This window comes from Schistocerca serialis, chromosome 7, assembly GCF_023864345.2.
Source record: "Schistocerca serialis cubense isolate TAMUIC-IGC-003099 chromosome 7, iqSchSeri2.2, whole genome shotgun sequence".
NCBI classification, from domain to species: Eukaryota; Metazoa; Arthropoda; class Insecta; order Orthoptera; family Acrididae; genus Schistocerca; species Schistocerca serialis.
In genome coordinates this window covers 245,570,632-245,598,227 of record NC_064644.1, presented here as the reverse complement: position 1 = coordinate 245,598,227, position 27,596 = coordinate 245,570,632, and the positions used below count along the sequence as shown (strand labels likewise).

Here is a 27,596-nt window from a genome sequence, read left to right as displayed (position 1 = left end):
TCATAACAGCTGTTTCTGTTGAAAGTGAAGTTGATTTATTAACTCAAAGTTCCAGGAAAGAAAAATTAAAAAATCAAATAGGATTCCTGAAATGAAAAGAACGTTATTTACAAAAAGTAGCTTTATTGTCAACTTAAGCTATAAACAGTGGCAGTTCACAATTTGCGCATGTGAACAGTAGGAGTATTTTAAAAGCTTATGTAATAAGTTTTGAATTAAAGGTTTATTACAATTTGTTTCATTAGCGTTTCCTTTTGTGTAACTTTTCACTTAGTTGGTTAGATTAGTTCCATTTCGTAAGAATGTCCATGTCGTGCCTTAGTAGTAGGCAGCTATCGTTTCGCATTCACTCGGCTTCAATGTGGCTTCGCGTGCAACTTTTGGCTTCATGCAAATGAAAGAAGCCGCCCTCTGCTTTTCGTTCTGTGTACTCTACTCTGTATTCTGTGGCGTTGCCACAGAGACGTTTAAAAATCGTGTTACTTGATTGGCTGAAGTAGATGTACGAAGCTGTCGTGGCCAGCCCAGTGCAGATACCAGCGATCTTCTTGCGGCAACTCGACTGTAGCAGCGTTATCTCAGAACTCGTTCTGCGTCTGCTGTCATGGCTAAGTGCTACTTACTGAATACGAAATAACAATTCTTTGCAGTTGTTGGTAGAAAGGTCTTGTGTGCGATTTTCTTTGTGCAGAGCGCTCCCAACAACTTTAAGTCTTCTGTTCGTATCAGAGCCATTTCATACTGCCTCTTAATATTACCCCTAAATAGTAAACGGTGTGATGGGTTCCTGAAATTTATCAGTAAACTTTTATGTACATTGAGAGCATTGGTGATGCGCGATTTTGAAGTGTTTAGTAAAGGGGAGAGTATTGTACCTAGAGGATAGTGTACCGAGAAACAAGCGATGTTTTTTGATCGGTACTGCAGTCTAGGGACTGATTATAGAATCGTGGGAATGAATGCTCACTAGAGACCGCCGTCGCCGTAAGCAGTTCCCAGCACGTTTTACAGTTTTTTATTTTATTTTATTTTTTTTAGACCTGAGGTTGGGCTTTGTGCAGCACTTGTAAGTATATCGCGTTCTACAGATTTAAGTACTGTATAATGTATTAAAATAGCTAGCAACTTACTGTTAAGGCGTCTGATACAGAATTTTATGGCAAGTATAATGCTTCACATTTTTAGAACTGTTTATATAACATGTAGTTCATCAACCCATACTTCCTCGGTCGTGCACCATCTTGTACCTCGAAAAAGAAGGTCCCTTGCCATGGAACAGATGATACTTGCAAATGAACGGAGTTCTTTTAATGCTTAACCATTTATCTGTCTTGATAATTGAAAATTTGCGTTAATTTCGAGTAGCTTCTATTTCAAATGTAATCACCTTGTAATTGGCTTTTAATAATACTTCTTAATTTTATTTTACTCACTGGTTATTGGTGTGTAGTAGAGTAATAACGTAACGGATAGACTATCAAATACAGTAAAGACCAGATTTTCTATTCAAATTTGAATGGTATATTTGTTCACAGGTACATGACAAAATTTTTCCTTGGAACATGATTCCACATTTGGAAAAATCTTATTTTTTCGGAGTAATTTTTTGTAATTTCAGAAAAAGACTGCAATACATAAAAAGTGAATGTCATCATTTAAAACTGGAATAAGAAATTAATCAAACTTTTTTTGCAATGCTGGATAGAGGCTAATGTCTGAAAAGTGCACCAACGTACAATAATCTACCCTGCTGTTCCTGAATATTTCCAGAGAACTTACACTGCAGTGTTTGTTGTATATCTTCCATCGTTCTTTGGCGCATGCGTTATACGCAACGATATTTGACGTAACGCATTATTAGAGAAGTACTTCTAACAATACTTTTCGTTTACTTCTTTCTTTTTGGATCGATCTTGCGTTCCTACAAAAGTTCCCACCTCTGTTGGAGCGTGGTAAGTTCATAATCCAATATATGTTAATCCTTGCTTTCAATGACGTCTGAAGACAGTTAATAGTTTAGAAGGCAACTTAAGATTTTTAGAACATTTTGCTACCTTAACAATTGTTAAAAATAATTAAGTGAGTCGGGCACGTAAGAGCTTTCTGGCATAACGTACATTTCAGGTACGGAAGAAACAAGGATTATGTTACGTGAGCGAGTCACCTTCATGCTCCATTCTTTGCTTCACATCAATGTTACGACTGCACGTAACGAAGGTACACAATCCGTGAGAGTTCTTGGGCATGTGTTAGTTTAACGTATATAGCATATATCAACAACAAACGCTCAGTCGAAATAAAGCTGCATTGAATGATTACAGGGCATGGTAACGTGCCCAAGATTCCAGTTTTACCTACTGCAATAAGTTAATAGTGCAGAACTTCCACAATTTTGTATTTTTCGTTTATAATATAAAAGGCGTTAGTTCTTAGCAAGTTGTACTCATGCTAAACACATACCGTGTATACCAAAAACCTCCGACAGCCACTTGTCTTGTTGAAAGTATAATATTATCTTTGGTTGCCTTCCATAAGAGAATCTTGAAGAGAGTGTAAATAATGAAGCCTTTAACAAATTTGACCTCATCTGTCTACTATTACCTTTCCCAAGCGCTTAATTTTGTTCATGAGTTCCAAGGATTTTCTGCTCTCATTTTCTTTTCGTTGGCTTTCGAACGACATATCTGTATTACGAAATAATTATCTTCGTCAAGGCTGTACGTTTTCTTACGTGGACCACTTTTGAAAAATCATGACATCTTTAACACAGACCTGAGTGCGAAAGCTGAAATAAAAGATGTGACGAAAACAAGCTTATGGAAGTATAACAAAATTCTGTGTACTAAGTGCAGTACTTGAGACCAATTACCAAAGAGCCTGAGAGACTGTAGAGAGCTCACCAGTCACCGGTCACTAATATCTATGCCGCAAGCTGAAAGGTAGCTTGCCCTTCGAATCAACAGATTCAATTTCTGCTCTTACTGGTAAGCCTGCAGTAGAACGGTCAGATTTGACTATGAAAACTGTTTCGATTGCTTTCCCCATTATTCGCCGACGTTGCGAAATTTCCATATGCACAATTTTAGCTGCCGACGCAAACTGAAAGCTACTAAAAAATTTTTGAAATGCGGTATTTCTCGCATGGTTTTCGCGCTTGAAACTCGCTGGTGAACAGTCGTCAATTCACGTGCAAAACTACTCGGCGCTTCCTTGGAACTGCTTCAATTTATTTGCTAGACAAGCGCTAAATCCACGAATCAACGCGGTCAGAATATAATTAAATGTTTGTGGAGAAAAACCAGACTCATTTTTTATCCATAACGATGTTTAATTCTGCAACTTGAGCATGAATAACGACATTTGACAGCCTTGTGAGCCGCTGACGGAATTCGACGTTGGTACATAAAACATACTATATTGTGGAATGAGATTTTGAAGAAGACTGGCACTGTAATAGTGATTGCAACTTAAGAACACTGTCGCGGTGGTAGAGTGGAAACTGCACGATCTGTTCTTAATCACACTGTTAAAGTTCTGTAAAATTCCCGCCTCTGTCGGAAAATTTTCGCTCTAACGATTAAATTACATCAAGTGAAATCTGACGTATCCCCCTTTCTTTATCATGATCATTTCGAAATATGGCTGATAGCTTAATTCTGAATTTTATAGCCTTACTAAGAGGATATAAGTAGAACGGAATGGTTGCTACAAAACAGAAGAACAGCGTGATGCAAGTAAAACGTAACATTTTCAGTGCTCATTCTTCAGACTTGGGGAAACTAGTACAACATTTTCTGTGCAGAACATTAATCTTTTTAAGCGTAGTGCAAAGTTGCCGATCGATTGTTGAAGTAAACATATATAACACAGGTAACAATAAACCATCCAGCCGGCCGCAGTGACCGAGCGGTTCTAGGCGCTTCAGTCCGGGACCGCGCTGGTGCTGCGGTCGCAGGCTCGAATCCTGCCTCGGGCATTGATGTGTATGATGTCTTTAGGTTAGTTAGGTTTAAGCAGTTCTAAGTCTAGGTGACTGATAACCTCAGATGTTAATTTCCATAGTGCTTAGAGGCATTTGAACCATTTTTTAACCATCCAGACTGATCGCGGCCGTTTTGTCTACAAGTATAAACAGCTATACCCACATGCCTCTGTGAGTGTTTCTCTCTATGAATGAAAACGTCTTTTTCATAGTTGAAGTGATCTGGAGGATTCATGCGCGACTCACTAAAACTACAGGTAGCAATTTTTTACTCCGCACTCACAACAAACGCTTCGATCACTTCCATTTTGAATCACATATTTTTTCCGGCGTGTTTCTTGACGCGGTAACTTTATAATCACAATAGCGTGCTATTTCTTGAAGCGAGTAATTCAACTTCGCAAAGCCGTTAATTATTTTGCTCCAATGTTGTTAACAGTATCTAAGGTCCACCACTTCCGCAAGATAGTAGAGTATCACTGAGAGTAAAAAAAAAAAAAAAAAATTGTCTGGCTTCATAAAATTTAAAAAAGATGGCGTATGTAACGTTGACGTTATTTTCGATTTGACTCTTACTTAGTTCTGTATTTCCGTTTCTCGACCTAAATATTTGACGCAAAGGAGGCAAAAGAAAAATTCATTTTCAACAATACTGAGAGTTTAGGTTTTCTTACGTCCTCTTTTTACCCAATACATCACTGCTTTTTCTTTACCTGGCGAGACAATTTTAATTCCTGACTTTTCTTTCGGAGTGATATATTAATACACTATATTCTTATCACTCGTTAATTCATCAGTGACCTAATACTACCTCCAATTTCTTCGCCACTGATAGATTTTTGGTCTGTGATATCGATTGTTTCAATCGTTTCTAACCATATTTCTGCTCTATTTAAACGTTTATAGATTTTCAGTCTGTGATATCGATTGCTTCAATCGTTTCTAATCATATTTCTGCTCTATTTAAACTTTCACCACCGTTACGCACTTCACATGGTCTTCATGCTTGTGTACTGGTGTTGGCTTCAGCTGACGTCAGTTGTGTATCTCCATAAAAAGTAGTTTAACATTCAGGCTGTTCCTCATCACCAGTATGGCGAGATAGAATGCGCAAATGAATTTCGGTGCTTGGACGTTGATCAGAATGGTGCGTTTGCTTACTCTTTCAAAAATTAAAAGGCAGAGTTGCAAAATACGAGTATTAGCTTCAGTTTTGAACAAAGCCTGTTCAATGATCGCTGCGCCGATAATTAGAAGACCGCACTACCATCGGCGTAACAACGGCTAACGAATCTAGATGTATCCATCTCTTAAACGAAAGGGTCAATCGTGAAAACAACCTTTTTCGTGAGTTTTTAGACAATTTACAGCGTGTATAGGCTGCTGAATTACGGCATGTGGATTTTAAGTTACGTTTATTCCGAGAGTGGGGAAAAAAACACAATTCGTCTCGACACGTCAGTTCGGACTAAACCTCTGTGAGCCGTATGTTCTCAACGAGGAAATTAACGCCACAGTTTTATATTTTAGTTTCTAATAGCTGAACTATACTGCGGGAGGATACGATGATGGTTCTATAGTTCTGAAGAGCTGAGTCTCGATCACATTTTTTACGAGATTGCACTTAATCGATTCTTACAAAATCATCTAAATTATGGTTGTAATCAAATACATATTCCGCATCTTTTGAACTCCTAAATTTGTTGATTTTAAGGGAGAAATAGCTTCTTCGACAACACATTACAAATATTTTCTCTTGCAATGGTACTCCATTTATCTACTTCGCCAACTCATTGGCACAGTCAACCAGCTCCTTCATTATAGGACCTACATCATGTTTTGTCAGAATGCTGAAACTGTTTCACACTTGTACGCGTAGAGGACATTTTTGGAGACCTTTATTGCGACAGTTGGAGAATAAATGTTAAAATATCGGCTCAAACGCCTATTTACAGTGTAAAAAACTCTCAAATTTACGTGCTTCGAAGGTCGAGCTTTCATCATAAGAATAATCTTACAAAAATCTCTAAATGTTACTAGTATAAAACATGAACAACATCAATAAAAGTAATAATAAAATAACGTGGCTACTTCCCTTACAGTTCTGTTCTGTCAAGATGAATATCCACATCACCGTCAACGTATAAAATATAACAATCAGCCAGAACATTATGACCACCATCCTATTACCCGTCCAGGCGTAGCAGCTTCACATGGCGAGGAATTACTGCTAGTCAGACACACGCACAGTGTTTGTAGTATCAGTGAGCGTGCTGTCGTGTCTAGAATGGGGAAGGTCTACCTGAGTTTGGCCGAGGGCAGACTGTGATGTCCCGGAGTCTAGGCACGAGCATTTTGGAAACTGCAGGACGTGCTGGATATCCCAGGAGTGCTGTGGCGAGTGTCTTCAACACATGGTGAAACCTAGGTAAATCCACGTCCAGAAGTCGTGTGGCTGGGCAGACACCCCTCATTACAGGTGTTGGACGTCGTAGGCTGGGCACATTGGTAGAAGAGGACAGGCGGCGTACTGTGGCGGAACTGACTTTAGTGCTGGGCAGAGTCCAAGTGTGTCTGAACACACAGTGCACCGAACACTCCTAACGACGGGTTTCCGCAGCCGACGACCCACGCGTGTGCCACTGTTAGCACCACGACATCGGCAACTAGACTGAAATGGGCACCTGACCATCGGCACTGGATGTTAGTGCAGTGCCAGAGCGTTGCATGGTCTGATGAATCCAGATACCTTCTTAATCATGCCGATGACAGGGCGCGAATCCATCGTCTTCCAGGGGAACAGCTCTTTGATACGTGTACTGCGAAACGGAGATAAGCTGCCGGCGGCTCCATTATGCTCTAGAGAACATTCAAGTGAGCCTCCATGGATATAGTGGAGCTCGTGCAAGGTCCATGACGGCCAAAGAGTATCGCACACTGTTTGTAAACAATGTATACCCCTTCGCGACTATCACGTCTCCCAACAGTAGTGGCATTTTTCAACAAGATAATGCGCCATTCGCAAGGCCAGGAGTGTGATGGAGTGGTTCGAGGAACACAGTGGCGAGTTTCAGTTGATTTTCTGCCTCCCGGATGCGACTGAATTTGGCGTCAGAGTTTATGGCCACCATCCCCGGAGTTTATGAGTATTAGGTGACTTACTTGTGTAGATGTAGTGCCAACTCCCTCCAGCGACCTACCAAGGCCTTATTGCTTCCATGCCACGACACGTTGCCACTGTTATCTGTGACAAAGGTGGACATACCAGCTATTAGGTAGGTGGTCATAATGTTCTGGCCGATGGATGCAGATTAAAATGGAATTCCATATGTGCTGGGCATTGGCGGCACCAGCCCTATGCTAACACAACCCGTGTATCATCCTTAACATCACACCCCACAGGCAGCACAGATCAAGTTTCTGGCAGCTCCCGGTCGATGGGGGGGGGGGGGGGGGGGGGTGAGGGGGGGGGGGAAGACGGGTCCCACTAGAAATACGGGTCCTACAATGAACTTGTCATGTCGCACCATGGTGATCTTAAGAATAAACCTGATGTCAATATTACGCCATTTATTCTTCCGCGTTTGCTTGAATCTCATTGGATTTCGTTTCACGGGGAGCGAAGCCCAGCTGTGACCAGTACAGTCCAGTACGATCATAAGGACACGGTTTATGCTGTGTTTACACGCACAAGACTGAGCGATAATGCTGGACAACAGCTTTACCGGCGCATTAAACTTGGACAGCGCTGGCCAGCGAGCGGTCCAACTAACATGAAATGACGTGAGCAGTTGCAGGTCAGAAGTAAAACGAGACAGGCAAAGAAACAATATAGCTTCGAATGTCATTCAGTTTTTAAAGAGAATGAAATAATATTCGGAGAAACTCCAGCAATATGGCGCGATTCTGAGGTGACCAGACGGAAAGCATAAAATGCACTCATTCTCACCTGTCATAGTATTCTAATTACAAACAAAAGTGATGAAAATTTCTAACTTAAACATAGGGTAATTTTTCTGAACGAGCTGTGTGTAATGCAAAAGCATACTGCAGGGATTTCACCGTACTGTTGAATACTGAAGCCACTGAATGTATTAATTACAATCAGTCGTCTGGTAATCTCTTAGCTCCTTCCTTATCCGAGCCGGCCAGAGGGGCCGAGCGGTTCTAGGCGCTACAGTCTGGAACTGCGCCACGGCTAAGGTCGCAGGTTCGAATCCTGCCTCGGGCATGGATGTGTGTGATGTCCTTAGGTTAGTTAGGTTTAAGTATTTCTAAGTTCTATGGGACTGATGACCTCAGCAGTTAAGTCCCATAGTGCTCAGAGCCATTTGAACCATTTGAACCTTATCCGAACTGAGAAATACATTTCAGTTCTGGAAATGTCACCTGCTACGTTGATAACGAACCTATCAACAACAAAATCCACGACGCCAACCAGGCGCCGCATTTTCTCTTCTTCTTTTATGACGAGCCCTTGTATATGCGGCCAGCGTTCGGCAGTGACGTGTGAAAAAGCTGCGTGCGTTAGTTCCAGCACGCCTGGCATCTTAACAGTCTTGTTACTTCTCGGGGCAAATCCCGCAACTTGGCTCCAGATCAAGTCTGTTGGGTTCATATTATAATGGTACAGTAGGAAATATAAAAATGCAACGTTTGTATGACGTAATCGATACTGTGAAAATGATTGTTTTTCATGTTTCTACGATACTTATCTACCTCTGTCGTATAAAACGATGGACATAGTCCAAATAAAGATTTGGTTTTTCATTTTTATCTTAAAAAATAAATTGTTAAGTTTTCTTAATTTAAGCAACTTTTATGAACAATCTTTCATAAAACATCGATAATTAACAATTTGTATTTGAAATGAAAACAGAAATTTCGCGTCCAATATATAATTAGAAACAAGAAGAGGTGCGTTACTCATAAAAAAATGATGATGAGTTTTATAATTATACGTACTTTAAATTGAACTAGAAAAAAATGATGCAGGGGAGATTCAAACCAAAGAACGATTAATTGTATGTGGTTAACATTCCATAACGCTACCAACTGCGCTATATGTACGATGTGCGGTAATTTATCAATTGTATTACATACAATGGCTCGGAAAACTTCAAAGCCGATTATCTCCGTAAATTTATGAAAAACATTAAGAACAGCCTATTTTTTGGCACTTTTTAAGTGTATTCCACACGCGTGTTTCACTACGGAAGCAGCCTCAGCCATTTTCACGGAACAGAAAGCAGCCTCAGCCATTTTCATACCGTTCATTAACAAAAAATGGTTCAAACGGCTCTGAGCAGTATGAGACTTAACTTCTGAGGTCATCAGTTACTTACACCTAACTAACCTAAGGACATCACACACATCCATGCCCAAGGCAGGATTCGCCGGACTGTAGCGCCTAGAACAGCTCGGCCACCCCGGCCGGCGTTCATTAACAGGGCGACAATCAGAGCACAAAGTTGCAGAGGCTGTGACTGCACACGATTTTTGAAATAAAAACTACGTAGCTAAAGGTTGAATAAAAGACCTGCCGTATCACGTACTGTGATATACGCGCCATGGCGTGCTTTTTTCTCTTGAGCCTTTGGGAAGATTGGGAAGAAGGGGTTGGGGGGGGGGGGGGGGGGCTTTGAGTGACATCAGGTGACGCGTGGAGCCGGCGCCACGTTTGAAATGTCGCTCCCACCTCCACACAAGCTTTAAGCAATCGTATTGCTTCCGCCCCGTATCCACAGCCCGCCTTATGTCTTACCAAGTGTGTATCCCTGATCTCGGGTTAAAATTGTTGCAATTTATTGTAATCTCGACCGCCTCCTACATGACGGAATTCTTACATGAACATGCCTGGGCTAAGACTATAAACTTTAAAACTGTATTTTGCGTTCGTCCGGTCGGCAGTGTTCAACCAAGTCCGACTTCTCATTTCCTTTTCCCTGTTTCGGCACATGTGCTCAGCATAAAGCTCAGAGACAGTGCGAATTGTCTGAATTCTGTATATTTAACCATGCATGCCATCGTGAAAGACTCTGTGGACATCTATCTCGTATGACAATGAGCCCTTATAGGATTTTGTAAGATTAATAATTAGTACTATTTCGGAGGGCATATTGGGATAATCCTAGCAGAGTATTTTTCTCTATATGGCTTAAAACACATCCCTTATCGCATTCTTGAGTGTTGCTCATATATGTGTTTTTTCATGTCCAAACGAGTGAGGAAATCGAATCAGTGCAAGGAAAAGTATTGCGATTTATTATGGGTTTGTATCGTTGGCTGAAAAAGGTACTCAGCGTAGCTCTAGGGAAGACTTTAAAGGGAAAATGCTGTTTATCAGGTATTTGCGTACTTTAAAAGTTCTAACAATCCACGAGTGCGGTTGATAATAACTCTCCATACATTCGTAATACCCAGGAATCACACTAGCAAGATTTCAGAGCTTAGGACAATGTAGGGGACTGTGAAACCAATCTCCCTCGGAATGGACAAAGGAGGCATGCAGAGAGGTAAAAAGAGTATATTTTGCAGTCTAGCACCTAGTCTAATCATAATATAGTCCACCTGAAATTTTCGCGAATCTCATGATCTCTTCCAAATAGCTTGTTACGTATTTCTATTAATCTCTCACTTTGCTCGTATATGCTCATCACCACCTTGGGACGTGTGCTTGTAAAGTTTCAAAAGTTTGGTCGGTAATTGTCCTGGGGAGTTTGGTGGGCGGCGGCAGTGTTTAAATTCAGAAGAGTGTTCCTGGAGTCACCCTGTAGCATTTCTGGGCGCTTGGGGTGTCTTATTGTCCTGCTGGAATTGCGCAAGTCCGACGGAATGCATAATGGATATGAATGGATGCAGGTGATCACACACGTTGCTTACGTACGTGTCACTTGTCAGAGTCGTATCTAGACGTATCAGGGGGACCCATATCACACCAACTGCATACGCCCCACACCGTTACAGATCGTCCACAAACTTGAATAGTTCCCTGCTGATATGCAGGGTCCGTGGATTCATGAGGTTGTCTCCACACCTGTACATATCCATCCCCACGATACAATTTGACACGAGGTTTGTCCAATGTTTCGTTGAATGGTTCGCACGCTGACACTCATTGATGGCCCAGAATTGAAATCTGCAGCATTTTGCTAAAGGGTTGCGCTTCTGTCACGTTGAACGATTCTCTTCAGTCGTCATTGGTCCAGTTCTTGCAGGATCTTTTTCCGGACACAGCGATATCGGAGATTCGATGTTTTACCGGGTTCCTGATACTGACGGTACATTCGAGAAATGGTCGTACGGAAAAATCCCCACTTCAACGCAGCCTCGGAGACGCTGTGTTCCAACTCCCGTGCGCCGACTAAAACACCACATTCAAACTCACTTAAACTTGACAACCTGCCATCGTAGCAGCAGTAACCGATCTAACAACTGCAAAATCTTGGGAGTAACACAAATAGCGCTTTTAGACTTCTTTCAAACCGAAGAAGCTTCCAGTTGCGTAGCAGGCCTTTATACCATCTGGTAGCAAAGACATGCATATAAAATAAACTCATAATTCATGCACAGTACCAAACGCAGAGTTTTATTTACAGCTTGTTGTCCGTGTCACTGTGATTTGCTTACCTCCTTTTATCTGTCCATTGGTACAGACCGCCGACATTGATATTGTGGTTAATAACGTAACAAAGTTTGCTACGACTATCACACCAACTCCTTCCCCTGGAAAAAAAAATCATCTCAGACTACATGATATACGTAACAATCCATGATGTCAATTAATTGAGATGTCTCATACACATGAGGTGTAAGTTTTCCAGTATGGAAGGAGTACAGTGTGCTACACAAAAGTAAGAGATAAAAAAACACTGCAATAAAAGAAGTGTAACAATAGAAGGGACTATAAAGGACTATCACGAATAATTAGGCAGACGAAAATAAAAATGCATGGCTTTGACTATTTACTATTCAAGATTAAATTACTTTTAATGTGTTATTCTTTTTTACAGAATTTAAAAAGTAAACATTGTTTACAATTTTTAATTAATAGACAGTACTTCTGCGGTCATCTTGATTATATTGACAATTTTGTACCTGAGCCACAAATCGATTCAAGATGTAATTGTTTTCTTTCTTTTCTTTTTTCAAGTAACATAACCCATTTAAGTGAAAAAGCCGATCTTATTTCTCTTTTAAAAGGTGATAATCCTTGATGAGCCTGTGGCTAATAGTAATAATAATTTGTATGGAGTGAGAAACAGGATACTAATCACATTATCAATTTGAAAAGTCGCTTTTCGTGCTGATCGTTACTGAACAATGAAAAAGTAATTACGGTTCATAATGTACTACAAATGATAACATTACGCATCGTTTTGTAGGATTTCATATGCTAGTGTTGACGCTGGCATTTTTTTTCCGAGTTAAAAGTTCAGTCGTCAGAAGTCACGGAAAGGACTGTTCCACTTGATGATGTGCCTTGTATGACCCCGAATCTGAACAAAGTGTGACAGACATGTGTAGTGAACATAGCAGCATATCACGATTTTTGAACGTGAAACCATAATCGGTGCAAGACGGCGACTACAGAGAAACTGGGTTTTCCTAGCCCAACAGTGTGTAGGGTGGATCTTTAATTTCTCAAATACAGTATTCCTACACCCATAAGCTGTTCAGAAGGCAGTACAGTTGAAGACAAATGGACATCTCTAAAAAGGTTAATCACAGAAGTTGGAAAGGAAAACACACATACAAAGAAGGTAATTGCGAAGGAACCATGGGTAACACAAGAAATACTTCAGTTGATCGATTAAAGAAGGAAGTACGAAAACGTTCAGGGAAATTCAGGAATACAGAAATAGAAGTCGCTGAGGAACGAAATAAATAGGAAGTGCAGGGAGGCCAAGACGAAATGGCTGCATGAAAAAAGTGAAGAAATCGAAAAAGAAATGATAGTCGGAAGGGCTGACTCAGCATATAGGAACGTCAAAACATCCTTCAGTGAAATTAAAAGCAAGGGTGGTAAAATTAAGAGCGCAAAGCGAATTCCACTGCTAAATCCAGAGGAGAGAGTGGATAGATGGAAAGAGTACACTGAAGGTCTCTGTGAAGGGGAAGTTTAATCTAATGTGATGGAAGAAGAAACAAGGGTCAACAGGGAAGAGATTCGGGATGCAGTATTAGATTCAGCTTTTAAAAGAACATTGGAGGACTTAAGATCAAATAAGGCAGATGCAATAAATAACATTCCATCAAAATTTCTTAAATCATTGGCAGAATGGCAACAAAGGTTACTATTCACGTTGGTGTGTAAAATGTATGAGTCTGGCGATATAGTATCTGACTTTCGGAAAAATATCATCCACACCATTTCGAAGACTGCAAGAGTTGACAAGTGCGAGAATTATCGCACAATCAGGTTCACAGCTCATGCATCCAAGTTACTGACAAAAATAATATACAGAAAAGTGGAAAAGGAAATTGAGGATGTGTTAGATGACGATTAAGAAAGGTAAAGGCACCAGAGAGGCAATTCTGACGTTATGGTTGGTAATGGTATCAAGATTAGAGAAAAATCAAGACACGTTCATAGGATTTGTAGACCTGGAAAAAGCGTTCGACAGTGCAAAATGGTGCAAGATGTTCGGAATTCTGAGGAAAATAGGGGTGAGCTATGGAGAGAGACGATTAATATACGCAAGAGCCAAGAGGGAATAATAGGAGTGCTCGGATTAAAAAGGGATGTAAGACAGGGATGTAGTCTTTCGCCCTACTGTTCAATCTGTACATTGAAGAAGCAATGATGGAAATAAAAGAAAGGTTTAGGAGTTGGATTAAATATGATCAGCTGATGACATTGCTGTCCTGAGTGAAAATGAAGGAGACCTACATGATCTGGTGAATGGAATGGTCTAATGAGTACAGAATAAGGGTTGAGAGTAAATCAAAGAAAGATGAAAGTAATGAGAAGCAGCAGAAATGAGAACAGAGAGAAACTTAACATCAGGATTGATGGTCATGAAGGAGAAGGAATACTGCTATCTAGGCAACAAAATAACCAATGATGAACGGAGCAAGAAGGACATCTAAAGCAGATTAGCACTGGTGAAAAGGGCATTCCTGGTCAAGAGAAGTCTACTATTATCAAACATAGTCCTTAATCCGGGAAATAAATTTCTGAGAATGTATGCTTGGAGACAGCAAGGACTGTGGGAAAACCAGAACAGAAGAGAATCGAGGCATTTGAGATGTGGTGTTGCAGACGAATGTTGAAAATTAGGTGGACTGTTAAGGTAAGGAATGAGGAGGTTCTGCGGAGAATCGGATAGGAAAGGAACATGTGGAAAACACTGATAAGGAGAAGGGACAGGATGATAGTACATCTGATAAGACATCAGCGAATGACTTCCGTGGTACTAGAGAGAACTGTAGAGGTCAAAAACGGTAGAGGAAGACAGATATTGGAATACATGCAGCAAATGATTGAGGACGTAGGTTGCAAGTGCTACTCTCAGATGAAGAGGTTAATACAGGAGAGGATTTCGTGGCGGGCCGCATCAAACAAGTCAGAAGATTGATTATCCCCCACCGCCCCCCCCCCCCCCCAAAAAAAGAGACTCCCGCACTGATGAAAGGAGCCATTCCGCTTCCTTTTAGCCACAGGGGCAATCAACTGTCTATCGTGAATCAGATCACCGCCGATATGAATGTTGAGTGTCACGAAATAGTTTCTACCTCTCCGCAGTGTAACATGAAATGTGAACGTGAGACACTGTACACGGTGATTCGTCCATCGGATGGCGATGTTAAACTCGGCGTCCATCTTGGTGCTATTCGAGAGGAGTAGGCTGTGTGATATGTCTTACAACATCCCTTATCATCTCCAACACGAACACATCACTACACTCCACGCACACAATTGTAGTTGTCTACACTTAACAGACGCACTTACACACACCACTCCGATACTTCACAAAGGAAAGGTGCCTGTGGTCGTAAAGGATAAGGTAAAACTTTCCAATTAGGTGGCCGAACCTGCCTTTCGGTGTCTCCCAGCATTTTATGCCATACGACTTTGCTTTTTCCACCAGGCACCACACAGACCTCAGCAGCAGTGCGGAAACTCGCTAATAACATCTCAACAAGCACCTTCCCACGATCTTTTCACAGTCAGAGAATTTAGAAGTAAAATTAGAAACAAAGTTACTTTAGTCCATAATGACACTATTATTTTTCTGCCGTGTAAGAACATTCCGTTTCGTTGGTAGCTCTGACTTTATAAACGTCTGTAAGCACTCCAATGCTTCTCCAGGTGTATTTGTACATACGGCATGTGTAGGAGTGATGGTTTCAGTGTTGCGTTCGCAATGGAACGCCCACGCCTAAAAGTGAATTAAATTAGCACTGCCGTAGACAGCCTGCAACCAGGATTAACAAGTTAAGTCCCCAAGTTGTGATAATACTCTAAATCAGGACTGGTACTTGGAATCTGATCCTAGGGAAAGTAGAACAGTTGGGTACTGTAAAAGTATTTATTATAAAAATCAACGCTAAAAATGCAAATTGAGCAGGTATTGACATATAACAGTAACTCATACTCATTAATCGAAATTTAAGATCGGTAAAACATCTGTGACTTGACTCGAAATCGCGCCCCTTTTTATTCGGTGGAAATACTAAGTGGTTAATACTGAGTAGAACTTAATTTAAGAAAGCCTCTACCCTAAATGGCACTGCCAGTAAAGATCTCAGAGGTCCAGCAAACTGAACTTAACACATTTACTATTAAATATTCCATATTTGACGAGATGTGGTGCGTATCACCGAATTCACTGCTGGGAAAAGCATTTCTGCTGCACCGATCTGGTCAGCACTGACGGCCGTCGTGCAGACGAAGTGGGTTGTTTAGCCGGCTACAAAGAGGAAGTGAAATAGCGGCTACAAACTCCTAGGGTTGGCCTCCGTCTCCACAAGAAGCACAGATTCGATTCTCTGCTCATGCAGAAACGAATGCTTCTGCTCCTAGTGGCGAAATCAGCACTTTACGGAATCTAATAGTGCGACTGTTCACTGGCACCGTGCCAGCGATGTCTCAAAACGCTCTCAAGCGATGTGTGTGCTGTCGACATCCCTGTGCCCAGTCGGCTCCGGATTAGAGAAAAACCTCGCTACCTTTGCAAGCACTCTCCACACGGCCAGTTGTAATACCCATTACAAACGGAATGGCTCCCATCCTACGAGTGACAAAGCTGCCGACCAACCGCTTTCGACTCATACTCAGTTCAGAAAAAGTTTCTAGAACTTTCTCTAGGTCCTCCTACGGCTACAAATTCAGCCAGTCAGCCTCATTTCTCCGCCCTATTGTGTTGAATACAGCTTGTCATCTTGCGTCATAATTTTCGTTTACATTAGCCCACGCCTGTGTCAGGTGTCCCCCGTATATTCCTTTGTGCTAACAAGGCTGGTGGCGACGCTTAGAAGAACCATCTATACGATCTTATGCTTTCAGCAATTCCCTCGCCCCTAACTATTTTTAGCAACGACACGGATCACCACGAGTAGCCCATTTCGCTGGCTTCTGCACAGGGTGCGGGCCTAGGCAGTAAATGCGCCTATTGTACTATTGTTTTGAGACCCATAAAAATTACCCTACCATCAGCGCTATCTCCCTTGGCCTATGTCTCTTTGGAAGACTGTGGACGCCATTGACTTCACCTTACTGTCAGAGCCACTGCGAAATTGCTTTCCAAGCAAGCAACTCTACAGAAATGTTAGTATGAGGCTACCCTATATCAACCAATAAATGATTAATAATTCGATAACCTCACCTAAATGCGATCCCATACTAAGTAAATATAAATTACGTATTTTCAAAAATTTTCGTGAACGGTGGCAAAATCGTGCTACCATACAGCACTAAAGTTGAAATTAGAACAATCAGTCAACAGCTGAACTGACTTTGGAAAAACATGTAGTGGTTCTTTAATAGTGTGTTTTCGTGGGTTCAAAGGGACAAATCCTCAATGTAGCATTGCTTAACTTGTAACATGACTCAGTTTCAGATAGCGAAGACTTGGTTGCCGCAAAATGCTATCTAAGATGCACTGTAAGAAGACTAGCTGACGTGAAGTATGTTAATAAACTTCACCACAGTTGTGAATAATTAACTTGACTCACCTATGCCGGCCTGTCCCACGACCCAAGAAAGTCGCAGGAATAGCATTACACCCCAGATGTTGAGCAGGCATCGCATCTGAAAACATGAAAAGTAAATATATACTTCTGCACTTTCCTGTGCTTAGGTAAACAGCAAAGCCGATCTATCTTCATTTAATACTCAGTGAGGACCTATTCACAAATTAAATGTAATGCTTAGACAACCACGATAGTCTCGATAACTGGACATGAAACTATTCTTTAGTGTAAGAATGGACAACTCTTCTTAATGTTGTTGTTGTTTTCACTGAAAACTGGTTTGCAGAGCTCCATCGTAGCCTACCATGCATAAGTCACTTCATCTCTGCATAACTTTTACAACCTAGATCCTTTCCATGCTTCTTACTGCATTCGATAATTTGACTGACTCCAGCACTTACACTCACCTCTGCAATTCCCTCTATTATCAAAATAAATAATCTTTCATGCCTCAGTACGCGTCTCATCAATGCATACCTTATTTCTGTCAAGTTGCACATTACAGATCTTCGTACGTAAACATCCATGTGGCCCAAATGTTTACGTGTTTATGGTGCTGTACATTGTCCCTATCTGAAAACTCAGAAAAGTGTTGAATATTGCTTACTGTTCGGCGAAATACGAACTTCTTCAAAAGCAGCCAACAGTGCTACAAGGGAATTAGCGGTTTAAATAACACAACATTAACTAAACTCTTATAATAGAAAGTTGTTCACGTTGTTTTAATTTTCTGATAGATCCTATTACAGTAAAGTAAACATTGAGAGAGATCCATTAGATCCAGCTTATTTATCTTTCGGCTCATTTTTTTGTCTCCGTTGTTTTTCTGAGTTTCGATCTTCTCGGAAGGAAGTGTGTCGCTTCTCTGCTTTATTGTATTATTGGTAATCATGCACGTGAGTCATTCTCATAGCCTTGTCCTATCAGTTAACCTATGGTGTGTGGCTGAAACCAATGAATGTGACTCTTCCGGTAGTAGCCGCTGTCTACTACTGTAGTTTTGCCAATAGCTGTATTGTAAGTAAAATGGTAGAGAGGTCTAGCTAGGTCATCAGGACAGGTACATAGCAGGTAGAAAGAGTTGGGTGACAGATAACTATTGTATGCATCTTTGGTGGATATCCTCACCACAAGCTTAGATGAAGCGGATACTAGTTTGGCCTGTGCGAATACGCAGTGCTCTGCTGTCTCGTCAGTGAGGCAGTCCTCCAATGGAGATATTTGAATTATTTAGTGTGTGAATTATAAACATTACCACTTCAGTACTCTTGGTAATCAGTGGTAAACATGCCAGTTATTGGCAGAGTAATTATGTGGGGGGATTTAACATTATCCTTTAGTTTTTGGTAGGGAATTCCTTGTGTGTGAGTGAGCTAGGCTCCACGTGTGGACTAAGACAAAGAGACTTTATATTCCTAGATAGGTTTTGCAGTGTGGAATTAATTTATTAAATGTAATTGCGAGAGGTGTGAGTGTGAATTTTAAGTTAATCACGTGTTTTCGGAACTTGGAATTCGGTGGCTTTGTGCAGTGACACTGCCACGTGGACAGTGGTAGAAGTTGTCTACTCCCTGTTATTTTCAGTAAATGTATGCACTTTAAGTGCATGAGTGTTATCCGTATTATATTCGAAATTTATACAACGTGTCCCGGTTAAATACATAAAAAAAACGAAATGTAATAATTCGAGATGTTGTTGAGATATTTATTGTCGGTTTGCTTCTATAAGTATGATAACTGAAAGTGTTTACTGAGTTTACTTGCGACAATTGATACCGCATGCGAATGCGCGCTCTGCTTTGGACTCCAGAAAAGATGGTGTTCTATGTGCTTTCTCTCGCGGAGCTAAAGTGTATTACACCGGAACAACGTCGTTTTCGGTGTGCGTATGGACTGCGACCATGTTTCCACTTACGTAACAATCAAGAAATGGGACAAGCGGCTTCGAGAAATTAGGAGTTTGCTTTCGCTGTCGCATTCGCTTTCGACCACGCCAAGCACGCATTTCCAGAGGGTACTGTTGAATTAATCCATGCGTTCTTCCAGTGGAGACCTCGTAAGTCAACCCAACAATCAAGTAGGCAGTTATAGTTACCAAGTTTGATAGTGCACAGTGCCGTCCATAAAACAACTGCAGCTTCATCACCGAATCTAGCCTTAGGATAGGCCGCGATGGAAGGCACCCGCATAAATAATTGTGGCAAAAATGGATGAAAACGAGGCATTTTTCGATTTCGTCTGTTTCTCGGACGAGGCTACATTCAACACGTCTGGCACAGTAAACATACACAACAGGCGCAGAAGTGGAACTAACTCCCTACTTAATGATAGAGTGCGAACTTGGCTCTCCGAAAGTAAATGTATGGAGGAAATTGTTGAAGGACAGGGTTATGGTCCCATACGTCTTCTCGGAACCTACAGTTAATGCAACAACGTTCGTAAACATGATGTAACTGTATGCTGTGTCACAACTTCTTCGTGACGTGATTTTTCAACGACAGTGTTGCTCTTGGATCACGAGTTTCTAGATCACTGGATTGGGAGAAATGCCATTGGTTGCTTGGTCCCCGTAGATACCCAGACATTAAGTCGCTTGATTTTTTTCTGCGCGAGTTCATCAAGAATCAAATGTACCAGACACCAGCTTGTGATCTGTCAGATCTGCGCCATCGCTTTCGTGCAGCTGTCGCAAATGTTACTCCTGCAACGCTGCAAAACACTAGGAAGGAAGTGGAATACAGATTAGATGGCTGTCGCGCCACTAATAGTTCGCACATCGAGGTGTATTAGGCCTTTAAAAAAAAGTGTTGAGTTACCATACTTATAGACACATACTGTCAATAAACGTCTCAGTTATTACTCAGGTTATTACATTTTACGTTATTATATGTTTAACCTAGACACTCTGTAGTCAGTTTTTCTTTCGTAAACTGATGCTTTTTCAGTGTGTGAGCCTGGGTGTTCTCAAGCACGCTTGTTTCCGGTAAAGTGTGTAGCAGTCCCTTATTAATCAGTGATCTCAATGTGCGTAATAGAATGAATAGTTATGTGGCCAAATTGTTTTTAAGGTTCTGGAATTGTGTAACACACTTCTTAGTGGATTTTCGCAGTTTGTGGAACTTCCTCAATTTCAGTACGTTCCAAAATGTACATAAGCGGTCAGTGTTCGTGAATCATTTGTGCACATCACTAAATTTGTGTAGATGCTAACAAAGTTGTAATGGGGTTTTTCTCTGTATGTATGGTGCCATGTGCGACCACGTGTTGTTCAGAGTACGTTGTATTTCATCTTTCTGCTAAGGAATCTCTCTTCTGAGTAGGCATTGTGCGCTCAAAGTGGCATTGATAGTGGTAATGGGGCGTTTCTTTCAATTTCTTGCGGTATGCATGAATGCAAGATTGGTTTCCTAGTTCACGTACCTTTATGTTATTCCAGCTACGCTGTCATTTGTTAGTTCAGTGCACTGATAAATTTCTTTTAACTTTTGTGTGAAACAGAGGCTATACCAATGCTTTATACTGTTAAATGCAATTTTTGCTATCTACGCTTAGTCCATGTCTAAAATAAATTGTTCAATAAATTATTTGTATCGTATGTTCAAAAGAGAATCACAGCTTCTTAACTGCATCCCCATCCTCCAGCATTAAAGAAATTTTGGAGGAACATGATGAAACCCCATTAATGGAATTAGATGTGATATTCTGTCTCCTTGATTAATATTTTGAAAGAAACGTGTCCATTTCATTTTTAAGTAATTGTCAGATATAACCAATTAGTGGGCCAGTAGATCAACTATTAAAGAGAAGGAGATGAGTAAATCAAAACAACTTGATATATTTTACTTTATAATGATTATCTTTTACCTGGCGACCCACTCAAAAAAGGTAGAGTGTAACAACGTTTTATGTAGCTCTCTAGCCAGTTTAGCTGGATTTCTACTGATAGAGTAGGAATATTTGAATACATAATGCTCTATGTTATGTTATTATTTGACATAGGGGACCATAAACTCAAGAAAGTTTCGCCACAACGAAAATCAGCCAGCATCGCTTGTGCAGCTTAAGCTAAGAGCAACTTAAACTTCAACAGCCGTCTGATGATGAACCTGTCAATTTGAAACCGGTAACGGCGCTATTTTTTCTTAATAAGCAGCGTCATCAACACCGATATATCAATCTGCGTCTGTCAAACGCCGACGTACGTTGTGCCTCGGATGACATCAAAGCTGGACAGACGGATGCTTTTTCGGTAAAAGTACGAAGTGAACTCGCGAGGACTGTACACGATCCTGGATCGCTCAAATTTCACGGAAGTAATTGTTTTTGTGTCACTCGTAATGTTGACGAAACCGCGTTGTAAGTGGCGAGATTATTTTCCACTTTTAAGGCGAGCAATTAACTTATGGTGATTTAGAAGTCAGGACGATAGAGAGTTTTATTTGGAACTTTCTGTAGAGGTCGCCTCTGAACTGTTAATAGTGCTGTTTCCAATAGGGATATTATTATTATTGGGGATGTTGTTATAGTTTATGCGTTTGAACTTTTACAGAGTATATCAATCATTTAAAACTCAAAATTTTCATTTTGAGTCACAGTTTATAGTCGTATAGTTCATGATCCCACCGAGTCAATAGCAAGTAGGTTATTCGACTGTACCCCACTACACAGAAAATGTTGTGGGGAAGGCTAACCAAAGGCTGCGTTTTATTGGCAGAACACTTAGAAAATGTAACAGACCTACCAAGGAGACTGCCTACACTTGTCCGTCCTCTTTTAGAATACTGCTGGGCGGTGTGGGATCCTTACCAGATAGGACTGACAGAGTATATCGAAAAAGTTCAAAGAAAGGCAGCACGTTTTGTATTATCCGGAAATATGGGAGAGAGTGCCACAGAAGTGATACAGGATTTGGGCTGGAAATCATTAAAGTAAGGCTTTTTCGTTGCGACTGAATCTTCTCACGAAATTCCAATCACCAGCTTTCCCCTACGAATGCGAAAATATTTTGTTGACACCGACCTACATAGGAAGGAACGATCACCACGATAAAGTAAGGGGAATCAGAGCTCGTACGGAAAGATATAGGTGTTCATTCTTTCCACGCGCTATACGAAATTGGAATAATAGAGAATTGTGAAGGTGGTTCGATGAACCCTTTGCCAGGTACTTAAATGTGATTTGCAGAGTATCCATGTAGATGTAGATGAAGTGCGACGTACAGCATCGGCATTGTAGTGGGGTGAATCGAAAACCTGTTTCTGGCTATTTTTGCAATGAAGATTCAGTTATTTTTCTGTAAGATTTCCGATTATGGTTTGTGTGTGCAGACTGTGACATTACAATCGGACGATGATCTCAGGGTGTATGAAGAAATTTAGGATGTGATGAATGTCAAACTGCGCCCGTTTAATGTGGGCAATGAAACTTGTTGTGACCAGGGAATATGACTCAATTACTACATGTAGTTTATTTAGATTAAAGTTCAGTCTTGATCACGTTATGTCTGTTTTAATGAGTAACCGGTTTCGGTTTTTTCTATAAAACCATCATCAGACCCATTGGCTCCCTTGGGTTGGTAGGTGGAGCTCTCCTTGCTGCTGTGCAGTCAACTGCACAGCAGCAAGGAGAGCTCCACCTACCAACCCAAGGGAGCCAATGGATCTGATGATGGTTTTATAGAAAAAACAGAAACCGGTTACTCATTAAAACAGACATAACGTGATCAAGACTGAACTTTAATCTAAATATAACAATTAATTGGTCACTGTATTCCAAAAATGTTTACCAAAATTATACATGTAGTTTATCTTGAAACATGTAAAGCGAAAACATGACCAGTCACTCAGACGGAGAAATTGAGTTATAGAAAGCAATGTTATGGTAGAGTTACATTTAAGTGACCTTCATGTCATCCCATTGTTTTTGTTTGCCCCGTTGTTTTGTTTATTAGATAAAAGTTGCATAATACCGGGGTCAAGAACAGGCGCGTTTATCACTGAGGAAGCAATTAAATCTTCGATAGAACCAGCAATTCATTTGAGAGCGGATAATGCAGACCTGCGTAAGCAGTCAGATACTTTGAAGGAGAATAGTGCAGAACTGCATAATCAATTGGATGCTGTAAAGGACAAGGCCTCTTCCTGTTTGACTGCTTCTAGCTAAGATTCAGTTACCACTGGATTAGGTAATCTTTTTTCTTGGCAAGACAAGAGAGTATATATTGGAATTTATAGATTATCTGCTCACAGCTGGAAGATGGGATTTTAGAGAGATGACTAGCTGTTACAAGTGACTGAGTTAAGCCCAGTGGGACAAGAGAAAACAGATGTTATGAACCAAGAGGACCTAAGAAAGGCTCAAACATTCCTTGAACTCAAGAAAGGCATAGTACAACGTTATAAAAGGCAGAAGAGATGCTGCCTCTACTGCAAACAATGCGGGAGTCGGAAAAGCAGAATGAGTCTGTTGAGAAACTTTGTGCATAGGATGTATATCAGTTGACGGTTAATGATGAAGCAAACAGAATCATTCTGCATGATGCCTAACGTGGGGCATTATAGGCATTCTTAAGGGGACTTCTACCTGAGGCGGCAAGGAAGAATTTCCGAAGGACCTGGCTGGCCTATTAGCATAATCAAGGCACTGGAAGAAATAAATGCGGTGATAGAAATCCGAGATAAAGAAGGTACTCTCTACTAACGCGAAGTGCTGTCGTTGTTGACATTCAGGAGAATGTCACCAACAACAGTGTAAAAAAGGTAGGTAAGTGGGGCACTGGGAGTGAGACTTCAAAAGGTGCATAGTGCAAAAGGACGAAAGACAAATAATCAACCGTAAAACCAAAAGGGGAGGCCCCATTCGCCGAAATGTTGCTTGACTTGGGGTAGTAGACGATAGGGAAGATAGACTTATATGACACACAGACGCTCACGTATGTGTGATGAGTTTGTGTCTCATGGGGAACAGACTTTTAAACCCTCCCCCCCCCCCCCCCCCCCCCACATTATAGGTTACGTTGAGTGGGAGATAATGATGTATGGTTGCTATGTCAGCGATGTTATATTTTCAGGTTGGAGCAAAGCGGTTCTGAGAAAGTGTGGAAGCCCTATGTATATGAAGGGTACTGCGTTATACTAGGGTTAGATTTCGTGCATAAGCACCATGATAAAGTTGACCTTGGGCAGAGCCTGGTAGAAACTGGGGAAACATCGTTCCAACTGCAGGAGACTGTTGTTGGTGACGCTCCGCTGCAAGGGTCAAGTCTCATGAAGGGAAAACAGGTCAAACACCATGCAAAGGTGTTCAGGCTTAATTCGTGTGAGAGAGCATCGCAAGATACAGGGAAACTAATTTAGGTAAACATAGGAACAAACCTACTTGCAAACATGTTGTGTGTGGCAGAAACACTAAAAGAAAACGATGAATTACTTAAAACGTGGTGTTTTGTGCGCATGGGTATTGTACATGTATGGGAAGTAGATGGCGAACGAGTAGTACTCAGATATTCCAGAAAAGTATGATTGAGATAGGGCACGTTCGGACACTACCCATGAGCAAGTCGCCAGTATGACAGCATTATGTGCAAAAGGGTGACATTTGGACAGTGCAGAAAAAGTAGCAATAGAGATGTTACTATTGGTATCCGAGGATCTATTTAATCCTTGTGGGGCATTGTCAGCAATACCCGGTGATGGAGCACAGTATTCCAACAAAGAATTGGTCACCAGTTTACTGTAAGACACATGGGTTGCCCCATCATCTACAACTGGTAATGGAAGAATTCGTTAACCAGCAATTGTGCAATGACATCATGGAGTACATCTATTCTCACAGTGTTGAAAAAAATCTTCAGATGGGTCGAGGAAATATTGATTTCGCTGCGATCACAAATATATCATTGCAAGGACAATTCCAGACGCATATCCACTGCCAGATATCTGGAAACCAGGAACAATGTGGACACTGTAGATATTTTTCCATGATTAGACGTAAGAAGTGGGTATCATCGATTGAAAGTTGCAGCAGAGAACCAAAAAAACAGGCATTTACAGTTCCTTGGGGTCTTTACCACTAACAGCAAATGATGTTTGGTTTGTAAACTGCACCAGTCATCTTTAAGTGGTTATTGAATAGAGTATTCAGAGGATTCAAACCGATACAGAATATAGTGAATCTTGATGATATTATTATATCTGCAAAGATTTTGAAGAAACATGTGCACTGGTTGAAAGACACTTTTAAGAGACTGCTCATTTGACCCTGAGTACAGAAAAGTGCCATTTTGCACTGAAGGAAGTGAATTACTTGAGATACATGACTAGCCAAGACAGGGAAAGAACAGACCCAGCGTTAGTTAATGCTGTATGAAGATTTCCAATGCCTAAAACTAATAAGGAATTGTAGTCGTTTCTAGGACTGACTAATTACTATAAGAAGTTCATGATGAGATTTGCAGATATAGCACAATCATTCATGCACTTGTTAAAAAAAGGGTGTGAAACTACAGTGGACACCAGAGTGTGAAACCACATTTTAAAAACTGTTCACAATAGTACTATGCTGATCTTCCAAGATTGTGTAAAGGAATCCATTTTATCATTTGATGTTAGCAGCCATGCAGTGGGTTGTGTTTTAAGTCAGGAAGTGCTGAGTGAGGAACATCCAGTTACGTATGCATCATGGCACTTGAAGAAAGCTGAAGAAATTATTCTACCCCAAAAAGGAGATGCTGAGTTTTATATATGGTGTCACATACTTCCACAGTTATTTATATTGGAAACATTTATAGTGCTGACAGGTCATGCAGCATTGAAATGGTTGTTTGAGTTGAAGGATCCATCAAGTAAGCTTACATGATGAGCATTAAAATTTGGTGAATTAAACTTCAGAGTAATTCATAAGTCTGGTAAGAAACATGGCAAGGCAGATGGGCATAGTGGAAGAATTGGTGTGGTGCAGACACCCGACTAGCCTTGCAGAGTGGCTGCTGATGAAGATTTTCACATTGCGTCCACAGTTCGCCACTCACAGGGGGTATTATGTAGGACATGGGCCTTGCATGGTAGTGCCTGCCGTATAAGTATTAAAGGAAGTGCATTACCACATGTTATCCAGTCATGGATGATGTAGAACCGAAGGCCTGAGAATATTTGAGTTCTGTTAATCGAGAACACGTCAAAAAGATGTAGAACAGTATGTAAACAGTTGTGTGCCTTGTGCATAGTGTGCAGATTTAAATCATCAGCGTATGACGCTGGAGAAGTTGCCAGTGGCTACTAAGCTTTTTGAGATGATCAGAATAGGTATTTTGGGGCTTTTTAGCCAGAATGCAGTGGGGAACCACTATGTTCTGTTATAGATCATTTCTCTCACTATGTTACAATAATAGCTGTTCCTAATCATGAAGTGGACATGCACATGTTGGTAAGTAATTGGTTGCTATGGTTTGGTGTTCCAGTGATGATAATCATGGATCAGGGCACCAACTGTAATTCAGAACTGATGAAATACTGACTCCCTTGCTAATTATTTGCAAGGTGAAAACAGACCCATCACTTCCACAGGACAATGGTAGGACAGAACAAGTACATCGGACAACAAGCAAGGTACCAAGCTATTTCATGAAAATCCATAACAACGATTGGGATATTTTCTAGCAATATGTAGTGGCAGCATATAATTCGAAGCCCCATGAGAACATAGGCCCTGTCACATTACAAGGGTGTATGGTAAAAAATTCGCTTCGCCCTTTGAAGCAATCAAACCAGAGTTGGGGATTTAAAGGTGAATTTGTACAAAAATCATGAAGAGATTGAAAGAAGTGTGGACTGTCAAGAAAGAGTGGTTCGACGGAATGCTAAGTTACCAGCATATTGTGTAAGTCAGTGAGTGATACTGACAAGCCCATGCACTCCAAAGGGTAAAACGAAAAAGCCTGTCACCTGGTACCAAGGTTGTTGGTTTTAGAATGTGCAGATGACCTCACCAGTAGATATTAAGCTGTAATTATTGACATGTATGGCTTTTGTGAATGTTGGGCCTATTCGACCTCTTATAGGTGCATCAGATTCATTGTTGCTTGTGGTGGCAGCACTCTATCATATGGAAGGATGGGTGGGAAGAAAAAGAGAAAAGTAGATTAACTTAAGCAAACACACATACGATTCCACATGCAATGAGATAGCAGAAGGAGAAGTAGTAGATAGGGATGTTCCATTTTTATGTGTATTAATGATGTAATTGTAGCAGACGATGGGAGTAGAACATCTTATTTACATTCGGGAATATGCACTATGTGATCAGAAGTATCCGGACATCTGGCTGAAAATAACTTACAAGTTCATGGTGCCCTCCATCGGTAATGCTGGAATTCAATAAGATTCTGGCCAATCCTTAGCCTTGATGACAGCGTCCACTC

General features: G+C 40.9%; 1 protein-coding gene across 1 annotated transcript in view; it reads right to left on the bottom strand.

Annotated features, from left to right (window-relative positions):
* The window catches only part of LOC126412633 (bumetanide-sensitive sodium-(potassium)-chloride cotransporter-like), a 594,798-nt gene that overhangs the window by 169,233 nt on the left and 397,969 nt on the right, over positions 1-27,596 (bottom strand). Inside the window, exons 3-4 of the mRNA XM_050082310.1 lie at positions 17,162-17,237; positions 11,612-11,707 (exon numbers count right to left, since the gene is read on the bottom strand). Of these exons, the coding sequence (XP_049938267.1) occupies positions 11,612-11,707; positions 17,162-17,237 (172 nt within the window). The remainder of the gene's footprint in view (positions 1-11,611; positions 11,708-17,161; positions 17,238-27,596) is intronic.